The 26,446-nt window shown below is 31.2% G+C and overlaps 1 protein-coding gene across 1 annotated transcript in view; it reads right to left on the bottom strand.

Annotated features, from left to right (window-relative positions):
- Positions 1-11,459: 11,459 nt before the first annotated feature.
- The window catches only part of LOC139528119 (transient receptor potential cation channel subfamily M member 4-like), a 61,776-nt gene continuing 46,789 nt past the window's right edge, over positions 11,460-26,446 (bottom strand). Inside the window, exons 22-26 of the mRNA XM_071323948.1 lie at positions 25,632-25,845; positions 24,670-24,845; positions 20,856-20,988; positions 17,634-17,805; positions 11,460-14,160 (exon numbers count right to left, since the gene is read on the bottom strand). Coding sequence (XP_071180049.1) covers positions 13,501-14,160; positions 17,634-17,805; positions 20,856-20,988; positions 24,670-24,845; positions 25,632-25,845 — 1,355 coding nt within the window. The 3' untranslated portion in view covers positions 11,460-13,500. The remainder of the gene's footprint in view (positions 14,161-17,633; positions 17,806-20,855; positions 20,989-24,669; positions 24,846-25,631; positions 25,846-26,446) is intronic.

The raw sequence follows: 26,446 nt of genomic DNA, 5'->3' as shown, positions 1-26,446 counted from the left end.
GCGTAAAAAATTACATCATTAACATAAACGGATATGTAATTTGATAAAGTAATACATTAAAGTTACATAACTAAATAAATGGTTTAAATAGAGAATTTCTTCTCAATAGAAAATCATATTTCAAATGTTTATCATATATTTCCCATACATATCGTTGCTATCGAATAATAAAATGTCAGAAAAAATGTTATTCTTTTTTACATTTTTCTTCATATCCGTATCTATAAAAGGTTTAAACTTGAGACCGCGTAAACTATCACCCACTTAATTTAACTTTTGTAGACATATATCTCCTATATCTTTGTATTGAAAATATTGAATGAGTATTGATTGACAAAATATATTTAAACCGAAAGGGATATAGTGCAAAATGTTTAAAGCAGGTTTTTTTCAGTTTTTCTCACGTTACAATTATTATATGAAAAATCGCGATCGTCATCGTCCTTGTAGTAGTGGTAACATAGATATTCCCATGAATTGACATTTTTATTTTAAACCCTATTGGTCATATCGTTCTTCAAGTACTAATAAACATGCTTGGATAAATATTTGAATTTAAAGTTAATCCATAAGTATCTTCCACGAATAAAATATAATTTCGTCGTCGTTTACATCTTATTATTATTGTAGTCGAATACAAAACAATACTTATTTTAGGCAAATTTTCATGATGTTTGAAAAGGACAGATTTTCAGAAAACAAATATTTTCACATTCCGATGAATTATTACACTGTTGAATACCTGGAAGTGACGGCTATTTTACAATCTATCAGGTCAATCATTACGTACTTGGAATTTATAGAAGAGATGTTAAATTGTACATAGATTTAAACACCATAATACCAAGTTACTATGAATCATTTCCTTTACATAAAATATATATCCGGGTATGCGTTTTAAATAGTTTTTAAAAGGGAATTTCATCTAGTATATTTGAATGGGTTTTGAAAAGACGTTTCACCTAGTATATTTAAATAGTTTTGACAAGACGTTTCAACTTGTATATTCAAATAGTTTTTTAAAAGACGTTTCAAGGTTTCAATGTGCTATATGGATACGATTATTTTTTGGTTCTCTGTCATGCAAATCTATACAATATAAATTTTATATTATATTATATAATCTATTGATTTTGATGGCAGCAATATACGATAGTGAAGTAGAATAAATTAAGTTTTATTTTACTTAATAATCAAATAGAATGTAAACGCATTTCGAAATTAGATACTCTCTACAAAAAAGTATTTACCTTTAAAATACTTTGTCAAATATATTACCTATATTAAGAGAACTATAAACACAGCATTATGTTTAAATAAATCTGTATGAATTGTGAATTTTTAAAGTTTGACCCTGCATTTATTGACAAGGTCAACATGATAATTTGAAGCGTTTAACACGACGGATTTACACTACATTTATTTGCAGGAAGGATACTAGATTTTCCCTAAATATTGTTATATAAGTAAGTCGAAAATCGACTTAATCCTAAAACTGAAAAAATATTTGATCCGCCAAAGAAGAAATATTTTCTTCTGATTGATATATAGTTGTTTCAGAAGATACGTATATATGCTTGATTCAGAATCTCGATTCCATAGTTACATGAAAATAACACTTGATTAATAAACTACTGTGGATTCGTTTATTTTCGTGGGTATCAATTTTCGTGAATTGCTAAACATTTGCATATTCGTGGATATTTGATTTCGTGGTTTTGCCAATCTCTGTATACAAAGTCTATTGAATAAGTGTATTCGTTGAACATTTAAATTCGTGGTTGACCTGTACCCACGAAACTCACGAAAATTGGTATCTTACGAAAAATAATGAGTCCACAGTACTCATAGATACCAGGATTACAGATTTGTACGCGCGACACACGTTGCATTTTCAAAATAAATGCGAAATATACCAAAACGACATTCAAACTCAAAGTTCGAGCGCAAAAATCGTGTTTTTTTATTAACCTTCAACAGGAACTCTCAAACCTTAATATTCAAAAGCGAGTGATGTGTAAATCGGCAGACATGTTAGGAAATACATGACCAGAAAGGGTACATATAAAGTCCAATTAGCTTGCGGAAATTCAACCTTAACTTCAAAACAATGTTTTTTAATCAGAAACGTCAATGTCTATGTTGAATACTAAGGTGACTTATATTTTAACAGCAGTGGTTTCTATTTACCTCTAGTAAACACATAAGTATGACATTACTTCGTGCATAGAAACTTAGAAACGTTTGAATATGTGTGACCTAAGAGACATTTAAAGAACAGCTAAATTCGCCAAATTTCAACTGTGCTTTAATGATTTTTAATCATTTCCTTATACTCTTGAATTTATTTCGGCTAAACTTACTTTTTCTTCAAATTTTTCAATCTTTAAAAACCCGGTCTAGAATTGTATTCCTATAGATATAGGAAAATGTGGTATGAGTGCCGATGAGACAACTATCCATATTCAAGTTCTACTAGTATTTTGAATATCATTACAGGATATTACTGATGTTGCTACCTATTTACAAATGTCAAATGATTGTCTAAAAATCTTTTATTTTGGCGAACTTATAGAGAGTGTGGGTTAATTTATGCATACGTGTTTCTCGTTTGTCGTTTTTTTATATAGGTTATATTGTTAGTTTTCGAGTTTGAATGGTTTAACACTAGTAATTTTGGGGCTCTTTTGTTGTTCGGTGTAAGCCAAGGCTCCGTTTTGAAGGCCGTACATTGACCTATAATGGTTTACTTTTTTAATATTGTTATTTGGATGGAGAGTTGTCTCATTGGCACTCACACCACATCTTCCTATGTCTATAGCCTACCCATAATAATAAATAAGCATGTTGCTGTCATCACAAATATTAAACAATAAGATACAGGATCTCCGAATTCCTTTAATAAGGGAACAAAGAAATAATCGTATCCATATTGTACTTGGAAACCTTGAAATGTTATTTGCAAAAACTATATTGACTTATCGATTGTAAATGTATAAGATACACTATTTAAATATACTGGTACAATAAATGTTTTATAACTTCGTTTTTTATTAAATGAAAGTTAATGGTGGCATTTTGGATAAGAAATAATTTGGGTTTACCCTCTACAACTGACAAAAGGATCCACTTTCTTATAACATTTTTTTTACAAATGAAGATATACACATAGTGATATGATAGTATTTGGTTTCATTATGTGCTGATGTTAAATTGCAATCAAAAGAAACAACCTTAAAATACTAAAGAGGATTATGAGTAGAGGATCTTCATTAATGTATTCTTTCATTTTTAGTCAATATTTCTCTTCTCTTTATTTTTCATGCCTCTTATTCTATATGTATTATATTTAAGCACCCCAGTATCTCTTTTCTTTATTGTGTTATTCTATTTTTTTCAATTCTAAATTGCATTGCCATTTATTTTGCACTTTGTGTCCATTGTTATACATTTTGTAAATCTAATATAGACCTCATAGCAGTACACAATAAATAATAGAAAAATCTAAACTTTATGCATTACTATCTCCTTTTGTATGTATAATTTCTAATTTAAAAAGTACTTACCCTCTAATAGCTTGTAATTCCTATTGCGAGACAAACTTTAGACATCACCTCTTTGATTTATGCTACATGTTAGGATAGGAAAAAAATGTAACGTCCCACAGAGAACAGGTATAAACCAAGATTAGGAACAAATCAATTTTGATTAGACAAGATTCACTACCAAAGTTATTATTATATATATAAACGAAGGTGTATGATATATTTAAATGTCTTCGCTTCAGTCTATTATTTGGTTCGCTGATTTATAAAAATTGCAGCGAACACAATTTATATATATATAGACTTTAATCTGCATAAAAAGGAATTATCGATTCCTATTCACTGTTACAATTTGCACAATTATCCGATATATATATGAGGGTAGTAATGCCCTTCAAAGGGTAATTTTAGGCTTCTGTTAGAGTCAAAAGGTTAAACTTTTACCGTGATTCGTCAATATTCCTGATCGCGATTTGTAAGAGGTCTCTAATAGTTTTCTTTTTTTTATGGAAACAAATTTAAGTGACTCGTCAAAATCATTCTGTTTTTTTTAATCGTCCAAAAGACTGTGTACTTTTGATCTCTTGCATCAACAATAACCGTTAACGCAAGAGTTTTTACCGTTTGCCATTATTCGTCATGAGGTACTCTCATTACGAATCACATACATGTATATCAGAATTTTGGACGAAACTTTTAAAAATAGAATTGCCAGTGGCAGCTAATAGTGTTTGGTAAAATTATCTTTAAGGTATTCGAACACGTGATAAAAACAAGTTCCTTGCGAATGGCCATACCAATCCGATGTATTGGTAAGAACATTTCAGAAGTTGAATTTCTTTTTACTTCATAGCGTATTTTTATTTACACAACCTTCGATGATAAAATGAAATTGGTGTCCCTATCGATTTCAGTAACAGCTGTTTTCACTTAACAACATACCATCTAGCAACTTGTATTTACATAAAGCTAGTGGGGCTTACTCGTTATCAGGTATGTTCATAGCACAAGCAAACACTTTCTGACAATCTATCCTTTTTCACAAAATATGAATCCAAAGTATTTTAACCGGTAGGAGGTATTGTGATCCGTTTTTAGATGGTGACGTTCCCTTGTCACCATCTTACGGTGTTTATATATCTCAACTTGTACGATTCGCTCGTGTATGTAACAATGTTTTAGATTTTAACGAGAGAAATTTATGTATTACTGAAAAATTATTACACCAGGGTTTTCGATATCACAAACTAGTCAAAACATTTACTAAATTTTATCATCGGTATAAAGACATTATTCGTAAATATAGCTCAACATGCAGACTTTTAATACGTTCAGGTATTTCACATCCAATTTTTTATGGTAATATTCTTTATAAAGCACAAAGGTGTCAGTATTCACCTCAGAAACTTACAAAACCTTTGAATAGACTTATTAAGAAGGGATATAATTACGATACTGTTGTCAAGTCATTAAAGATTGCATATTTTGGCGTTAATATTGAGTCATTGATAAGGTCTTTGCATCGGAACTAAACACATTTATTCTAAAAACAGTTGTTGGCATGACACGGGTTATGTTCTTCTCATATATGTTATGATGGTATGATACTAAACCCCTAACGGGAAGGATTGTGCCTGATGTTCATATGATGAAATCATAATCTTTCAGTCAGTTTAGTTGAAGTCTGGAGCTGGCATGTCAGTTAACTGCTAGTAGTCTGTTGTTATTTATGTATTATTGTCATTTTGTTTATTTTCTTTGGTTACATCTTCTGACATCAGACTCGGATTTCTCTTGAACTGAATTTTAATTTGCGTATTGTTATGCGTTTACTTTACTACATTGGTTAGAGGTATAGGGGGAGGGTTGAGATCTCACAAACATGTTTAACCCCGCCGCATTTTTGCGCCTGTCCCAAGTCAGGAGCCTCTGGCCTTTGTTAGTCTTGTGTTATTTTAATTTTAGTTTCTTGTGTACAATTTGGAAATTAGTATGGCGTTCATTATCACTGGACTAGTATATATTTGTTTAGGGGCCAGCTGAAGGACGCCTCCGGGTGCGGGAATTTCTCGCTACATTGAAGACCTGTTGGTGACCCTCTGCTGTTGTTTTTTATTTGGGCGGGTTGTTGTCTCTTTGACACATTCCCCATTTCCATTCTCAATTTTATTGACTACGTGTCCTGGTTATTTTTTTTTTGTCTTACGGCACTTGTACAACATAGATAATCTTTGAAAAAATATATCGCGGATTGCCTTCACTGAATGTTAAATTATATAAAAAATATATAATGTGCACTAAGTCTAGTACTTATTAAACTCATCATAGGATTAAAAATTAGACAAAATATAAAACACTAACAAAAACAATGAAAGGAGGAGTTAAGCTTAGAACATTGAAAAAAACATTATGTTAAACACTAAGGATGTACTTAAGGGAGGTTTTTTTAATTTGTGTCAGATTTTCCGAACCCTTGGTGTTTTTTCCCATACGATACAGGTAAAATATTTTTCCCCATAAGACCTAGTAATCATTTAATATAAGACTTAATAGCTCATAACAGGTTATATGACCAAATTTTAGCAGATTCTTGAGTTTCTTTCTTTTGATTTGAGACCCAAATAATGCCAATGCAAATATAAGTTTAAAGTCCGATTCAGCCTTTTCCCGCCATATTTCGTAAATCAAATATCTCGAAAAGGAGCACAATGACCTATTATTTTTTTTAGCTTAGTCTTATCCTTAACTTATACTCTTCCAGCTTATAGTATGAATTTTAAATCATTGATTTATTTCATTTCACCTTAAATTACATAAGTACATCCTTAAGCAATGGCTACCACTATAATCCTTATGCTCAGGGACGTAGATGGTATTTCTTTTTCGAATCGACAAAGGGGCCTGCCTCTGGGGCCGAGCGGTCTAAGTTGTAACTATAGTAAACACTAGCGAGTCAACAGTACTGAGGTTGTGAGTTCGAGCTCCGCTTGTGTGGGTTCACTTGACTTTAATCTTAATTGACTAGGATTGTCACGTATCCTATCGAAAGTCGGAGGTTTTTCTCCGGGGACTCCCGCTTTCTCCACAAATAGAAATTGGTCGCCATGAAATAGCCCAAAAGTAGTGCTATAAAAGAATCGTTCAAACATAAAAATCAAATAAAATCAACCTACTCGACAACTTTCAATGGACAAAAATGTAAACATTTACAGGTCCCAGAACCTAGTTTATAAAAAATGTAATCCATTTGGAAGGGCTTGAAGCATTAGTAAGACACGGAGCCAAACAACAATTGACTAATAAAGATCGAGGCATTCTTGTGAGAAAACTAAAGTTGGTTATCAACTTTAAATGCAACAATTTACATTGATTTGGTATAGGGTCTTTTGCCATTTCCTTAATTTCTATGGTTTTTTTATGGACTGTTGTTTACCATAGTTTTTTGTTTTGTTCACATTTTGTATGCCATGGTTTTGTCGGTCTGAATTTCCTTTCCGTATGATCCGTTTTTCGTTTATAAAAATGGGACTGAATTCTATGTCTACATTTTCGTTTTTTACAGAGCCAGCTATGTTTTATAGAGTGAGACGTTGAAAAGTTGGCAAGAACTCGACAATCATTATCAAAAAACTTATTCAGATACGCTGTAAACCATACCACTGAATTCTCGTCTTGAAAGAAGATTTTAGAAAACTCGTCTTGTCTAAATACCTGTACTATACTTAAGAATTGAATGCTTCTTTTTGTAACTTTATTGGGGTGTACCAATCGTTAGATCCAGAGACATGTACATACAATTTGACGGACAAATTATTCATAGAAAACGGTCGTTCGAAATAATTCATACTTTCATCATCCGTAACAGCTGTTCATTTAACAACGACCTTAAGTAACTAATTATTCACTTCATATTTCAAATGCGCTACTGTAGCATTCAATGGATATGGTCTAACTCAAATCAAAATATAGATAGGTGGTGTCATCTACGTTATACATGTTATAGTAAAACTAGTTTATAAAAGGACCATCATAATCTCTGCGTCCTGAACATAATAAAAAATAATGATCTCTAGGATCTGAGAAAAAAAAACACCTAAATATCATTAAATTAAGCTTTTACGCACAATGATCGTATATAACAATAACCTGAGCTCACTGTTCAAAGCGACGTCATTGATCATTATTTTTATGTATTGATGTATTTCCCTCGGATTTAATTTTACTTTTACCCGAATTTGTTTTAACTTAATCTTTTTATTAGAATTGTATACTGCGTTTAGTCAGGAGTCTGTAATTCAGTAGCTGTCGTTTGTTTCTGTGTTACATACGTATTTGTTTTTTAATTATTTTTGTAGAACGAGCTTATGCGAAAATAATGACTATGTTTTTCATGTATGCTACTCTCTTATTTTAAATATGAACAAATAACCTGACCAAAACCATTTGAATCGGGCTTTTCTAATTAAGTTTGTATAGATTATAACATACCCTATCGGCCTCAAAGCTTTAGCCGAGGGTCGATATGGGTCGAGTGATGATACCAGGGCCAATATGAAAAAGACAAGTTATGATCTATTTATCACATATTTAAGTTCTGCAGAAAAGAAGGGAAAAATCAAATTATAAAATTTGATGAAACTTAACAGGTAAAAATCTTAAACATTTTATCACAAAAGAGTCGTTAAAGATGCAATGTCGTCACGTCATTTTGAATCAGGGCACAATAACCAATAACATTTTGTTTGGCCCCGGGCAACTTTGAGGTTATAACATATTCAAAACCCAACGTATTCGTGACAAATATATTAAAATACCTGATCCTTTTGTATAATGATGCTGACAAAAAATCTTTGTCAACCCAATCGTATTTTCATGTAGAACCCTTTAGTCTTTGTTTTTAAGATACAAAGAGAGTTAATAGATGTTTTGATCATAGACAATATCAGATGTTATAAGGTCATCGTGGTTAGTTTCTCTCAGACAATTGAGATGACATAAGCTTTGCCCTTTACAGTACTTTACAAGTGTAGTCGGCCTAGTATATTTTTCATCCAATAAATTTTATTTGTATTGTTTATTACCATGTTCAGAAGCTTGAATACAAATACATTTAATATAACAGTGACAACATTGTCGCCTAGTTTGGTATTTCAATACTGATCCGAATCTTTGACCGGAAAATTGTGTCCCGAGAGATACGAGTAATGGAAACCTTTTGAGAAAATCTACCTACACCAAATTATCTTAAAGGAATTTTATTCTAGCATATCCTTTATCTTATCTTGATATGTGCTCTACGCTCCTAAAAGACTTTTAATTATTTCAAATAAAGTCATTAAGGTGTTTGTACGTTCTGGTATGAAAATTAGAAAAGGATTAGACTAATAGAGTATTGTAACACTTCGTGCTTTCGGTGTTCCTAAGTATCATACCATAACACTCCATTTATTGGAAACCATAAATAACTAAAGAGGACCGAAATATACCAGGTGGACAGTCAAGCTCATAAAATGAAAATAAACTTAACTCCATGGATAAAAAATAAAAAGACAAACAGACAAATAATAGAACCATAGGGTAAATATGGAAAAGAATGTTATAATCTATTTATCACATATTTAAGTTCTGCAGAAAAGAAGGCGGATTTCAATAATAACAATTAAGTGAAACATAACAGGAAAACATCTTAAACATGTTATCACAAAGGTGTCGTTAAGGATGCAATGACAAATATGTGATAATACTTGTTCCTTTTGTAAACTGATGCTAGAAAACAATCTTTGTCAAACCCAATCGTATCTTTATGTAGAACTCTTCAGTCTTTGTTTTTAAGATACAAAGAGGGTTTATAGATGGTATGGTCATAGACAATGTCAGATGTTATATAGTAATCGTGTTTAGTTTCCCCCCAGACAATTGGGATGACATAAGCTTTGCCTTTTACAGTACCTTACAAGTGGAGTCGGCCTCACATTATTTTTAACCCAATACATTTATATTTGTATTGTCTCAAACCATGTTCAAACGCTAAAATACAAATACATCTAATATAACAGTGACAACATTGGCATCTAGTTAGGTATCCCAATACTGATCCGAATCTTTGACTGGCAAATTGTTCCCCGAGAGATAATGGAAATCTTCTTAGATTTTCCTCCACGTTCAGAAACTCTACATAGATCAACTAATATTAAAGGAACTTTATTCTAGCGTCTCCTTATCTTATTTTGATATGTGCTCTACGCTCCCAAAACATTTTTAAATATTTCAAATGAAGTAATTTAGGTGTTCGTACGTTCAGGTATGAACATAGGCAACGTGTTGGACTAATAGACTAGAGTAACACTCAGTGCTTTCGATGTTCTTAAGTTTCCTACTTTAACACTCCAATTATTGGAAACAATATATCACAAAAGAAAAGCGAAATATACCAGATAGCCAGTCAAAATCATAGATCGAAAATAAACTTACAACTCCTTGGATAAAAAATAAAAAGACAAACAGACAAATAATAGTACACAAGACACAACATACAAAACTAAAGACTAAGCAACAAGATCCCCTAAAAACTGGGGGTGGTCTAAGTGCTCCAGAAGGTTAAGCATATTCTAATCCACATGTGACATCCGTTGTGTTGCACATGTTTATGATGTTGTTACACACTCGGTTAATAGTCTTATTCGGTGGGTCACATTCGGGGAAATAATGCATTCATTGGCACTCACACCACATCTTCCTATATCTAAGCATAATAAAAAAAATAGTACCGTCTTAAATTCACATGCAGAAATAATCAAAGACTCCCATTTCTTACTACTTTTTATTTTAAAAAAATATGGACGGATCTGTGTTAAACACAACGGAGCCATGTATGATTTATAAATTCAGTTCTTAGAACAATTCATACAAATATCGGTATGAACGTTTATATAAGAATATCAAAATAACAAGTAATAACAAATAGGTCTACCACAATACAAATCATGGCATGTCATTTATGGAAATAAATAAAAGTCATAAATACATGTAACAAAAAAAATATGCGAACGTGTAAAATGTAAAACTTTGTAATGTATGAGTAAAATAGCAATATAATATTTCCCACAGAAAGTAGCCAAAATTTAGCTTGGATGGGGTTAAATGATTAAAGAATAATACCCAAAAAAATGAAGATTAGAGAATAACGGGCCAAAAATATGAAGATTAGAGAAAAAAGGGGTTAATTTTTTGAAGAATACAGAAAAAAGGGGTTATTTTTTTAAAGATTAGAGGGAAAAGGGGTGAAAATTAAATGTTTACAGAATAACAGACCACCCCCCCCCCCACATCGAGACCCTCATAACTATGAATTCACAAATTATTGTTAGGTTATGGTTAATTCAAACAATTCAGGTTTCACAATAATAAAAACTACCATTCATTATATCAGGAGTGAATTCCCTGGACACATATTTTCCATATTTTCAATAATGGATTCACACATGTTCAAAAGAGAAAAATTTGTCATACAGAAATAGGCCGGAATCGGGATTTAGGAATTAGTCATAACTGAATTGCATCAAAATGAACTTAATAGCATAGAGTAAATATAACTACTGGAGGGATGGCATCTAGTCAAATAAGATGATAGCCTACTGAGCAATTATTAAAAAAATATATATAAAACAATAAGTTTAAATATTTATATAATTTTAAAATAAAAGGAGCATCTAAATTGAGAAATTTATCATTCGCTTTTTTCATACATTTGTTGTAAGAAATAGAGTGTATTCAAAACATGAAAAGGCAATTAAACTATCAAAGTATCACAACACAAGGAAATACAAAAAATAAACATGAAAATACAATCAACATATAAAAGTATCACAAAGAATGGAAATTATACAATTAAAACTTTACTTGTTTAAATGCCCATGTGTGAATTTATTACTTTGGCCTAAGCAGGTATACAAAAAGTAGAATATTCACGAAAACAGCTACATTCAAAAAAATATATAAAAGTTTTGTTTGATTGTCAAGATTGTTACTATCAGTAAAACAAATCGTCTTAACTTACATAATGATCATTTTAGAATTAAAAACTAACATTTAAAACTATGAGTTATATTTACACTTTGCCTCTACCTGGCAAATCTAAAAGTACATTAATTGCAAAATTTAGAAGTCGTAGTGCTCCTTTGAACATTTGGACTTAGTAGTATTTAGGTCTTTTAGTAGCAAAGATAGTTTGTTTAAACAGCATCTGTAATGCAAATATTTTATTAATTATGAAACAGTATGCATCACGGACATGTACAGTGTATGAATATTTGCGTTGTTATTTCTTTTATTAAGCATATGTATGTAATATAAATAGTATGCATTTATCTGATGAACATAAATGTATAACATTATTCAAAAATTAAAATAAATGTATAACATTATTCAAAAATTAAAATAAGTACTTTTATACCTCTTTAACCTGAAATGATATCCTATTGATACACCCATTGTATACTGCGATTTTAAGTGTACATATGATCCAAATTTGTTATTCTGCTATCATTATTTTACTCAGTTGTTAGTAGTTCTAAATTGACTACTTGTTAAAAATGAGTGATACTTGAAGCCTTGACAAACAAACATTTAGGAAAACTGTTTTTAAATCTTTATAGGACAATTTTTAAAAGTTGGTTTGGTTTATAACTATTTTGATATGAGCGTCACTAATGAGTCTTATGTAGACGAAACGCGCGTCTGGCGTACTAAATTATATTCCTGGTACCTTTGATAACTATTCAGATCATAATTATATTACAAAAATGCATTGAATGAATGTGTGATAAACTTTTAAAATGGCGGATCAAAATTACTTTGTGTTGTGGTTAAAGACATCAGGGATCTCATTGAGTAAAAATATATTAAAATATCATTTGTAAGATAGAAGTATTATCAGTCATTTTTTTTAAACTGTGACACATGGGTTACTTATTTTCATAGGTACTTTTACACCAAGAATCTACATTTTCAGCAAGAATCAAGTGTGCTATGAGTCCATCGTAAAATGTCTCAACCATTTTGCTACAAACCAGTAATAACTGACTGGTATATTTTAAAATAATGGGTAAAAAAAAATAACAAACATATTGAAAACAAGACAAACCAGCCATAATCAAATCTTTAAATTACATGTTTTACACACGGCACTGATATGCATAAAAAAAACAAGAACTATTTTGATTATGAATCTCTACCCGAAGGTATAATTAGAATATTTTCTTCTTATAGACGGAATACATTTATAACATTCACACAGCAATTTACAAAAATGTCAATCTAAAGAAATTATACATACAAACAATATCTGTTATAAATGTTAGTAATCTGACAAACAAAATAATAAAAGAGTTTTACCAGCTTAGTTTAAAAAATCATAAAAAACTCCTCCAAAAACCTGATTTCTACTAACTGGTTATTATAAGTGACATACAAAAATGTACAGATTTATTTAATACACTATTTTAAATAAAAAATTAACAAATATCAAAGTATCAAAATCAATAATTAATAATTAAATTTTCAGTTTTCAACCAAAATATTAATTCTTCCTTACACAACTGACTTAGCAAGAACAGATCCAGGGTCTGAGCAAAGAGGTGTGTAAATTAGAAAAATTGGTAATAAAATATTTGAAGGGGTTTACCCAAATATCCACTAGTCGGAATCCCCCACACCGCAAAAATCATTGAATCTAAATAAAATGGTGTAAAAAATTAAAAAACAATTTAATGGTAATACATTTGACAAAGATAAAACAATCGATGTATATCAATACAATGAATGTGATATGTGAGAATTTGAGTTTTGCCCTTTACCCTCCAATATGTATTTTTGGCCATATTTGTTTGATATTCTGTACAAAAAAATCGAAAGTGATTGTAACAACATAATGACCACACTGGGGTCATTGACACCACTAATTAGAGTCACTGTCATTTTGGCGCGACCTTTTCTTTCTCAACTTTTGGCGTATTTTTGAACCTCTGAATTTCAGATCTTCTTCAGAGAAAGAATCCTGTGGTTGACTTCTACTTCTTCTACTCCTTCTTTTCTTTTTAGCTTTATTAAAAGTGTTTAAATCAGAATTATCATCGGAGTCATGTCGGATGTTCATACGAAGCGATCTTGATGGTTTCTCGTCATCACTATCTGAATCCATTGTCCAATTTTTTGTCGGTGATTTGCGTCTTGGGGAAATAGGTAGCAAGGAAGGAGCCATAGCATACTGTTCATCCGATAGGTTTTCTTCCGATAAATCAGCAACTTTTTTCTCTGCTTCTGGTTTCTGTATGTCTTGGTCTATGTTGAGCAATTTTTCTCCGTCATCTTTAGCCTTAAACAATTTATCTCCATCATCTTTAGACGTGAACAGTTTGTCTTCAACAACTTTAGCCTTAAACAGTTTATCTACATCATCTTTAGTCTTCAACAATTTGTCTTTATCATCCTTAGCCTTAAACAACAATTCTTCGTGATCTTTAGCTTTCAACAATTTAACTTCATCATCTTTAGCCTTCTTCTTTTTCTTCTTTCTGGGTTTCTTTCCTTTTTTGTCTTCCTCCTCTTTGTCTGTTGGCTAAAAAACAAAAATTTACAAGTGAATTAGGAGTTTATATATTTAATCTGTAAATCTCAAAGAAAGTGTTCATTTTTGGGTGGTTTAAAATTATATTTAGATTCGTTCGATACTGTCAATAAACATACATTTGAGAATTGAAATGAGGAACATGTCAAAGAGACAATAACTTATAAAAAGAGAAAACAACAGCTCAAGGCCACAAACACAGCGAGAAAATGTGCGCACTCAGAGGCGGACTTCAGCTGGACAAAACTCGAAAGTATATACTCGAACTCAAATTCGAAAACAGTAAAAGACTACAAAAAGGGCAAGATGCTTCAAAAACACAGCAATCGATGTCAGAATAGAAAACAGAAATGTAGAATGGCAATGATACATGAATTAACCCAGGACTGCCACATGTTGCAGTTAGTCTCATGCCAGACCACAATAAAACTATTTAGACGTTTACTGTTATCAAGTACAGCCCGTAACAGAGAAGTGATCGAATTAATGTTTCTTTACCGTCAAAATTAGCTACGTTATCGACAAACTTAATTGAGTAGTGACCGAACTATTGGTACTTTGACGTTAAAAAGATTGACAATGCTGACAAACTTTCATGTGTCGATAATCAAGTTTAATACCGATAATATTGAAAATAATTCTAATAATATGAAACAAAATATGTCCATGCACCATTTCGATTGGGCGAAAAATATTCATTTCTTCAAAGTCAGAACAGAAAAAAAATATTTATGGAAGGACGTCTTGATAGTATTATTTCCTTTACAATTTTACCCAAAACTAAAAGAAATATACTGGTAAACAAGTAAAAAGGTGTTTGATAGGAATGAAGTCCTTTATTTTTTCGGACTACAATGTGTCCTCGTAATGAACGCACCCGACTACGCGTGCAGTAAAAAGTGTACTCTTACGTCGGCTACCGGGCAGTTTCTTTGTTATATCTGTACTTTATCAAATACATGTACATGTTAATATTTACTTAATATTAAATAGGTAAAAACTATTGATGAAAGCCTGTTCAGGGTTTCTTTCTTGTGTATGATTATATAATTTTTCACATGCCTAAACTCATTGACGATAATGTAAGGTGCTCTATCAGACAAAAATGGATTTCTAGTTCGGGTTTGAAAAAGAAATTTCGCCTTTTCTTGAGCCTGTTTTGTACATTTAGTTTAACAGATATGATCCAATGGAAATTTTCACATGGAACCTTCGGTAAATAGGAAAATGAAAAGATATGGGGTAATTTAGAGAGACCACACTCCATCCATGAGAAAAACGGAGGGAATTTAAAAATCTAAAGGTCTCCACAAGGCTTTCAACAAGGGTGGAATTTCACTCCTTCTGAAAAGCTCTAAATCGCCCCAACGTGTACATACGTTTGGTCATCAAGAGATTCTGGTGTCTCTTTTTGTGTTTCATAAACATTCAATTCGGATTTGAATTTAATTTACCGAAACATTTCCGTACATTAAATCTTAGGACGGTCAGAACATTTTAAGGACGCAACAGATCGAAGTACAATTTTAAGTAGTACATAGATGTGCAATAATTCAGCTTCCTGTACATGTTTATGAAGTTCTAAATTTTGAATGTTGATTTCTTTAAAAAAAACACCATTTTTTTACAATAATAAATCTCAAAATGTCCGTTAAAAATGAAAAAGTTTGACCATGAAAAATCACATCTCTAAGAAAAGCAGTCGTTTAATTGATTATAAGAAAGTTTCAGTATATCATGTCAAATTTCTTTAATTTGAGAGTTTTCCTTTAGTTACAAATGTAGCTCCATGTCTGATGGTGAAATAAAAATGAGTGTCTCAGAAAGTGGTGAATTTGTGTTTATGACCAAAAATTTATATACAACTTCATTTATAAATTAATCTCAATTTCATAGCGCGTCGTCACAATAATGAGTTATAAAAATAATCTATAACCAGCAGATCTATACTTCTATAAAGAAAGTATTCTTGTACAAAAGGGTATTTATTATAAAATGGTGCTAACAATAGAATAGATAGTTTACCACAGAAATCTTAAACGGAAGTTTCGACAATTTTAAACAGAAGAGATTTGAAAATAAATTTAACTTTAAATAAACACTGAAATAATTTTAATACCTCGAAGGTGAAAAGAATAAACCAACAATCTCAATCTTAAAAAGTGTCTTCATTGCACTAACCGACGAGTTCATCTTTACAGTAGAAACAGTGGATTTGACACCATTGTAGTCATGAATATTATCGCTTATATTAAATTGATAAAGATTTTATCGACGGGTCGCACCAACTGTTTCTACAGCTAAGATCAGTTACATGTAACATGATCTCGTCGATTCGCCGCGTGACGACGAAGCCATTGATTGTTTATGACAGAACACACATTCAAGATTATGTATTTTTGTTTTCGTCAGTTCGAAAGTATTTCATCATTTCAACTCCTTTGTATTTCATAATATGTGTCATGAACAAAGACATATGTTCGATTGAATAATGATTTCCTCGTAACAAATGATAGAAATTTCGGAGATCCCGTATTTGATCCTTAACCGTTAAAATGCCAATGCCAATGACAGAGGTTGATTATAAAAAATGTTTTACTGTGTTAAAAAAACTTCGACTTAAACAATGAAAACTTACACGTTGGACATGAAATATTTTGTCGATGAAGAAAATTAAATTATATCACTTCTGAAATAAGTTTGTCGATAACGTAACTTATTCTGACGGTAAAGAAACGCGAATTCGATCACTACTCTGTTATGGGCTGTATGGAGTTTCATCTGCATAAGTAAAAAAATTGCTTGTGGGTGTTAATTCCATTTGCATAGTTGCATGAACATATCATTGTCTATCTTAACTTTATAGACAAATGTTAAAGTTTTTCGTATACAAGTTTTAGAAGAACATTCTGAACATCAACATTGCTTATTTCTATATCATCCCCTTTCTTCATGAAATAATTGACCACTTAACGTTACGGAAGCACTTTTCAAGCAATTCTTCTTCATTCAGAGGTAAAATCACAAAAATATTGAACTCAGAGGAAAATCAATTCGGACAGTCCATAATCACATGGCAAAATCAAATATCAAAACGTATCAAAAACGAATGGACAAGAACTGTCATATTCCTGACTTGGTACAGCCATTTCAAATGTAGACAATGGTGGATTAAACCTGGATCATGTATAACGAGGATCTATAAAGTTTTTATATAATAGAACAATAACATTTGATATAAAAAATTCTTTGAAAGAGATTTAATGTTATTTGTTATGAAAGTTTGTCTCTTAACTTAAACCAACCCAGCTCATCCTGGCTATTTCAGATTTTGTTTTGACAAGATACCATCCCTTAAACATTACACTTTTTTGTTAATATTTCTGTTGAAGTTATATTATTATTTAAAATGAGATATTAACAGTAGGTTTACTTATCACAAAGCTTGTATTACAAATGATTACCACGGTCTCCTTTATAGATCCTTTTTTCGATAACTGTCTGTGGAGAGTACCCTCCCCCGATGTATTTGATCCGTGTAAAATTTCAAATACTTTCTCGGAAAACTCTCGTACTAATGTTGATCGATCATCATCTAAAAAGTCTTCTTTTATCGTCTTATACAACTCATCAATTCTGTTAAAAAAATTGATTAAGATTTAATATCACATAGTTCTTACACAAAAGTCCTCTTTTCCGCAAATTCATTAACCAGATTGATACTTACATGAGCAACACGACAGCTGACACATCTTGAGCAGGATCTACTTACCTTTGGAATGTACCGGGAATCTTTCCGGGTTTTGTTTGGCTTTTCCGGTGTATTTTTGAAATATAAGTTTGACTATCTAGTTGGTATATGTTGCCTTAATTTTAAATTACATGAGTTAACCAGCTTCAAAACTAACCAATAATCTAAATAATGAATTTGAATTTCAACTTTCAATTTTTTCTGGTTGTTTTAAAAAAGAAAAAAAATATCATTTGTTCTCAAAATCTTATATCTCCCTTACATTTCTTACTACTTAAGGGTGTAGGCCTTGGTAACACCAAAGTTTTCCTCTCGTTTAATTTTTCTTATATTTACATCATTAAAAATGTAGGGGTCCATTTATCATCTGCAAAAGTCTTAAGGAGATTCACAGTTTCATTTAATCTGTAGGTATGTTTTTTATGACCAGTTTTTGGAGTACCGAAAGCACTAGTAGGTAAAAATCATTGAGTGTTTCTGCACACATTGTCATTAGAAATACCCCCTGACTGTTAAATTGCATAGGAGAAAACAATTTTAAAGTAAATCTGTAACATCATGGAAAAAACATAGCCTGAATGTAAAAAAAGAAGTTTTTAATAGCTGATACGGCGAAAAGTCTTGCCAGATCAGATAACACATTTTGATTTCAAATTCAGCCTGAAATGTTTATCGTTTAATTCCTGCAAAAAAATTGATTAAACATTTATTGTTTATTAATCTTTAAAACACAAAATCTTATCGAATTTTACCGTTTGAAATTTCAAAATTTTTCAACAAGTTGGCCGACAAGGCACATAGAAAGGTAGAAATGTCGGGAAAAAATCTCCTACAGACCGCCTTTGCATTCTTTAAATGTGAATTAGTCAAAAGATTACCCTCCCAAATTCAATTTTGATTAATTTAATAAAGAAAAACAGTAATATTCAGTATGGGACGAGTTTTTTTTTGTACGAGTTTACATACTTGTTTATCACTACTATTTATTGGTTTCTTTCTAGCAACCAAATGTAACAAACATAAATGCTTGATCAATGTTTAATTAACTGATATGTTAAAACACACTAATAACTTTCAATACATGTGTAAGAGTCCCAAACAGAAAAATAAATGAACAAATTGCTTTCAAATCGTATTCAAATCTCTTTCAAATCGTGATTCTGCGATTTGTTAGTACCATTTGCTTGCGATTCATTAAACAAATCATAGACAAATCAGAATTTTCCAAATTCCCTAAATCTGATTTCTTTCTTTGGTATGATTTGTAAGCCATTTGTTTCTGTTTTTATGTGATTTCTTTATGATTTGTTTACTTAGAATATCGTATGAAATGATTTGAAAGAGATTTGTTAACTTTGTTAGCTAGAACGGTGTGATTTCGTTATGATTTGTTAACTTTGAATATCATATGAAATGATTTGAAAATGATTTGTTAACTTTCTTAGCAATCTTGGTGTGATTCATTGATGATTTGCTACAATGAATAAAATGTTAATGCATTCCAGGTTTCTTTGTTTATCTATCTCTCTGACTTCCGGTTGAGGTCAAATTCAAATTTCAAATACTGTTCTATATTAACTGAACAAAGAAGGTTGCAAGATGGGGAGTTTTATTCAGTCTATGAAAGATGACGGTGGTAAGGAATCTTTATATTTATAATTTCACATATTTAACTAATACTATTCAAATATTAACCTTTAAAATTCAGAAACTGTGCATTTCAGTATCTCGTTATAATCATGATAGTTTAGTGATGTTAGGATTAATGATAAAAATAAAAATGTGTAAAAGATGTGTAAACAGATCAAAACATTTGAAGACTAGCTTCCCGCCCTAGCAGATAAAATTCACTGGCAAGTTTAATGTTTTAATTGTTGTTTACTGACCAGGTCCCGGGCAAAATGGACAAAGCTATATATATTACAATGTAGCAGATTTGGACCAAGACTAAGACCCATCACCTATTCGACATTATTCTACTAAGTACACGTGGTTGCCTATGTTTTTTTTTCAAATTTCGGGTAAAAAGTAAGAGAAACTTCACAAAGAACAATTTGTCCCTCATCGCAACCAAAGATAGTACTTCTTTTTACAATTAGTGGAGTAGCTATTAAAGGTAAAATGAAGACACTTGCGTTTCAAAGTTTTGGGGTTTCAGGGGCAGAACTTATTTTTGATCTGGATGTTAATGATATAATCTGTGAATTGATGATTGATGCCAATTTATTTACGATTTGCTTGTGATTTGCTTGAGGTAGGAATATGATTTACTTCTGATTTGTTAAAGATTTGATAACAATTTCTTAACGATTTGAAAACAATTTGCTTCTGATTTTTAAATGATTTCAAAACAATTTCTTGGCAATTTGTTTATGATTTGCTTATGATTTGTAAGCAATTTGTTCGTGATTTGTTATTGTGATTTGTTAGCTCATTTGCATGTGAAATTTTATCACTTTCAAATCACAAAGAAATCATACGATTTGTTTATCATTTTTTACCCTGATTTGCTTATGATTTGTAAGCAATTTGTTCGTGATTTGTTATTGTGATTTGTTAGCTCATTTGCATGTGAAATTTTATCACTTTCAAATCACAAAGAAATCATACGATTTGTTTATCATTTGTTACCATGATTTGTTCCTCAATTTTTTTTGTTTGGGGTTGTATCCCTTATACCAGGTCTACATCTGAAATATACAGTCAAATCTTATATTAATTATATTGTCTGTATGTGCTTTTTATACCAGTGGATTAAAGCAATGTCATTTTGACCCTAGTTGGCAATCAAACTACATCTCCTTATTTTCGAAAAAACATAAGCCACCATTTACGAATGTTTCGTAATCATCTAGGTACATGACAGACAGCAAGGTTTTATGTTTAATATCACACAAAACACAATAGAACAGAGGAGAACGTTTGGTCTACATACCTTTTTTGCAAACTTAAGTTACTAATTTCCGTAGAACACTTATCATCAGCTTTCTTTTTCGTCAAGTACTTAGATAATTGATCTTTCTCAAACACCTGAAAATAATCTACATAGCGAGAAGCATATTGGCGACCTGAAAATAAAATGGGAAACAATTTAAACGCCTATATGACTGTCTCTTTAAGACTATATGGGATTCGCTTATCACGTGGCGTCTGTTGTCTGTTTGCTATTACACAATTATTCTCCTCATAAACATCTGGTTAACTGCACTCAAAATTGTCCATAATTAACTTAGAGAATACAGTATAAAACTTGTGTTATATGTTGATAGCTGTGATAGGCAAGACAACTTACTTTCCGTGCCCTTTACAAATAATCAAAATAGCAAGATCTACTGTCCATGTTTGAAAGAAGAAATGTGGTTCGTCAGTGGTTCTCGTTTTTCTTTTTTTTATATATATATAGAGATTAGACCGTATTTATTTTGTTTGAATAGTTTTTACACTAGTCATTAGTTTGCCCTTTATATCGTGTGGTTCGATGTGGGCAACTATCTGGATGTGACAGATAATTTAAAGTAAATTAAAGTGTAAACCATGTTATGCCACCTTTGACACCAGAACTGTAAAATCAAGAGAGAAAGGGTACAAATCAAAATGTATGAGCAAGACTAGTAAGTCTTCGAATAGTTTAACAAACATGCATCAAAAATAACCAGACAAGCTCGTAAATGTGTTTATTTACCACCCTGGAATATTGACCCCCCCCCCTTTTTTTACCTGGTGTCAGTAATGGGACTTTTAATTGATCAAAAGTGCAGTCATGGTCATTTAACTGTTTTTATTTTTTATTAGTTAATACAATTGTAGGTACAAAACTTTCATTTGAGATGATAATATGATTTTTGTGAGTTTATGCAATGTTTACATCATACTACGGTTTCTTCCAAATACATGGTATGATGCAATGATATAAGAGATACAATCAAATAAGTTCATTAAATTTTGATGACAATAGTTGCAAACCAATGTTTTAATGTTTAAAAACCACAGAAACAACTTACTGAGCATTTATAACAAGTTGGACATTTTTTACATGAAAGCATATTGTCAGGTTGGGAAAATCTAAAAATAGCACAAATTCCGGATTAAGGCTCTAAACTTGCAATATGTGACTTTTTGCCCCCATAAAAATGAAATGTGACTATTATCATTTCAAATGATCCGTTAAAACGAAAAAAAAAAATCATTTTTTTTCTAAATTTGAGATTTCACTGCATTTCACTTAAAAGTGACAGACTGCCAATTAAAAATCCCTATCTGTTCAACCAAATTTTGCAATTTTCACAGCTTTCTTAATATTTTACCTTAAGTTTACCTTCAACATCACAACATGTTCAAGAAAACCAGGTATATCCTGAATTGTACATGTAGCACCTTTCTGCATGCCAATTATTAACCAATATGGAAAGTCTTATTAGAAATTTCTGATCTTGAAAACACAGGGTTAAACAAAATAACTCCCAGTTTTCTGGAAATCTTAAATAAGTGTACTTTGTCAGCAAACTTGTTGGTCAGTTTAAGTAAACAAGGATATCAAATGCTATATTTTGTGTGCGAATAGGCCCACTTTCACATACGTTCTAAATTGGAGGAAGTAATTGGTGGTCTGACACCTAAAGAGATGATTTGTTTACAATTTTTGGAAGTGCTTTTGCTATTATCATGGAAACTGTAATAAATAAAAATTACGAGAGACAAATGATCAACATGAATTTTACTTAACCGATGATTTTGAGCATTTTTGCTATTTTTTAACTTATATTTAAAAAGTTTAAACAGCAAAAAAGAGTAGTATCACATGATTCTCAAATAAGTCGGTCCTGGGATGAAAAAAAGAATATGAAAAGTAAATTATACCCTAAACATTTAAACAACAACCTTTCTGTTGCATAATCAGCATTGTATTCATTTTATGCAATAATACCTGTTGACCAATTCTCAGCCAAGTTTTTTAGGACTTCTAGTTAAGGAAAAGCTCTGAAATATTACTGATATAAATATTTATACATTGTAGAAGGCCGTACAGTGACCTTCAGTTGTTAATTTCTGTGTCATCTGTTGTTTTGTGGGGAGTTCTTGGCAATTGTACCAAATAGATCTTTTGTTTTATATGAAATAAAACTCGTTTTGAACCCACAAAACAAAAATTGCAACATGCATTTAAAGAATCACCATATCCAGTATTTTGTTAATTTGCCCGATCAATAGAATTGAGAATAGAAATGGGGAATGTGTCAAAGAGACAACAACCCCGACCATAGAACATACAATCGTAAACGTTCACAAATAGTTCGTCAATGCATCGAAAAACTTCTGCCTCAAGAGAAGTCCTTCAGCTGGCCCCTAAACAAATGTCTATACTAGTTCAGTGATAATGGACGTCATACTAAACTCCCAATTATACACAAGAAACTAACATTAGAAATCATGAAAGACCAACTAAGGCCAGAGTCTCCTAACTTGGGATAGGCTCAAACATGCGGCGGGGTTAAAAATGTTTCTGAGATCTCATACTTCCCCCTATACCTCTAACCAATGTAAAATAAAGAAAAGTATGCTTTCTTGAACATTCATTATAACCTCATGTTTCAATATGAACAATATAACACAACTACTTTGGGAATCAGTTGTACCAAAAAAACATTATTTAGAAAAAAACAGATATTCAATAACACAGCAAACACCTGATGTAGGTAAAGGTGTACAACCATATTAAAGACCTCCTGTTGATATATTTCAGGAACATGATCAATTTTTATTACTGTAAGTTCTAAAAAGTTTAAGCGATCATTTTAAGTGAAGAAAATTGTCTGCATCATGCAAAACTCTGATTCATTGCCTGACTTTGGCTATTATGTTTATATGCTATGAATTTTCAGATGAGGCTTGGAATCACTGTAGAGACATTAAATGTCGAAATGCGTATCTGGTGCGGAAACCTAATACCATTTACTTATTTAGAAATCACTGCATATATTTATGATTTCCAAATGACAGTTCAAAATTTTAGAATAAATATTGCAGTACAGGAAAGTTGCAAACAAATATATGTGTCATATGTCTTATTATTGCAATACTCACCCAATCATAGTACTCACATAATTAAACCCTAACAATAATTTCTGTATTTAAAGTATTTCTAATCAATTTTAAGTAATGATTATCAATAAACAGACTTATGCTACAAATGTTATCTAATGACATACTGATTTTTAAAAGAAATTACACAAAGCTCCTTATCGAAAATTAATACAAAAAAAAGTAAATTAACCAAAATACCAAACTTCAAGTTAAATACTTCATGGAAATTTCTAATCAAATGTCAAAATAAAAGCTCAAACACATAAAACTCATAGATATAAACTGTCATATCAAACGGTAGGTAAAATTAACAGTTTTTCTTTCAGATTATAAACAGTTATATATGTATATTAATAAGCTTAAATATTTCTAGTCGTGAACATTTTGAATTTTTATTACCAAAGTACTGGCTACTGGGCTGGTGATACCCACCAGCAGAGGAGTTCAAGCTACGTAATATTTGGACGTGTAAAACTTAAAAGTTAGAGAGCCGAAACAAAAATGGAACAGACGGAAGATGATCAAGAGTAACACTTTATTCCTTCGTTGCATGACTACTGGAGGGGCATATAATATCATGTAGTTTCTTACATTTAGACTTTATGTCTGTATTAAATAAAAAAAAAATCTGTTAATGTGCTCCATGATCAATTGTACGATAAAAATACCTTTAGCTTTCCTGCAACAAGAATGTCTAAAAATCCATTTGAAGATCAAAAATATGTGTATAAAAATACTGAGTGGTGGTACAAGGGCAGTTTTTGTATCAAATTCCATCACCAGTAAATACATCTGATACTTCCATATTATGTTGGAATTAACCTCCACTTCTTGGAAAACATTACTGAAAGGTAATAAAGTGTAAAATCTTAAAACTCGATCATCACATCTAGTAATTCTAAATTCTGTGTAAGAATGAATGTTGTTAAATTTTATATTTTCATGGGTACCTTCATAGAATTGAGAATGGATATGGAAAATTAGGTATATACAAAAACTGTTGAACAATCAATTTCCTGTTTCACGACTTTATCAAAAAAATCCACGAAAATTAATACATAATTTGTAATAATGAAATCAAAGTATTATTAAATTATAAGTTGAATAAAAGGGTGTATCTGGCTCCAATAAAATACTTTGATCTGCTCAGGCTGTGAAAAAATTAGCAATTTTTGTTAATGGAAAACAAAACTGAACAGCTCTCAGAACAACAATAAATGTGTTTCCGTCTCCATGAATACGTAACCGAAAGGTAAACTGCAATATAAAAGTATATGGATTCACTCAGGAGGAAGGAACTTCATGCCATAGGCTGTATCAGAAACAAAATTGTAGAAATATGCTCTAGACCATGGTTATGTGGCCTTATTAAAGTCGTCAGTCCAGTTGAGCTTATGAACAGAGATGGGTGTCAAGATACAAAGAAAATTGAGTAAGAGCACATATATAAGAGAAGGGTTGTGCGCGTTATACAAAGTTAACAGTCTTACAAGTAAATATAAAATAATACTAAAAATGAACCAATTCCAATCATACCACATCTTAAAGAATGTTTGTGCACAATCAAATAGTATGTATATATCGATGTGAATGTAATTTTCCTCGAAATTACTTTAAAAAAAAGTTTTACCTGAAAATGGCTATCAGCAAGTTAAGCAACAGTATATTTCCAATCAACAAATATGCTGCTAAGAAAACAGGAACTAGCCAGTGATGTTTTTTACAGTACGTATGATCAGGAACACCAGCAGTGATATTAATCAGATCAGTATAATTATCAATGTCCGCCATACCAGTCGAATTGGTCATATTATTAATAACTTGTATCATACAACTTTCGTCTTCTACAAATTAAATATAACCAATTACTTTCATTGACGTTCAAAACATTTTCGTTTTATTTATCATTGGTGAGTTTCTGCCTGGTGAAATCGACTGCATATATTTTTTTCAGGCAGAGTTTCATTGGTTTGTGTCATGATGTGGCTATAATTTTTGAATTATATCTCGCTGTTTATACTCAACAATATAAACAAAAGTTTGAATAAACAGAAGAGTCGAATGATCTCATCCGATCATTTCGTCTTGCACTTAACGATTGTAGACTGTACAATAGTTGCTGGTACAAAATGGGATTAAAGTCAAAGCAGTCTGGTGTGCAGCAGTGAGCACTTTTCAACAGTATCATATGTATGTAGCATGAATGACATTTCTTGATATCGCCTTTCAATTAGCTTTTAAGTTCAATTTTGATAGGTTAAATTGTACTTTTTGTTTAAGGTTCTGACCTTTACTTACGACAGAGCGTATTGTGGATTTTTTATATAAAAGGTAGGAGGCACTCTGGTTTAAATTACTTTTTTTTATCTTAAAAAGTTCTGTACTACTCAACCCTAATATCAACAAATAATCAATGAGTATGAGGCGAAGGACAGCTGATACCTG

This window comes from Mytilus edulis, chromosome 6 (assembly GCF_963676685.1).
Source record: "Mytilus edulis chromosome 6, xbMytEdul2.2, whole genome shotgun sequence".
Lineage (NCBI taxonomy): Eukaryota > Metazoa > Mollusca > Bivalvia > Mytilida > Mytilidae > Mytilus > Mytilus edulis.
The sequence above is the reverse complement of the archived record's forward strand: the minus strand, read 5'-3'. Positions and strand labels throughout refer to the sequence as shown.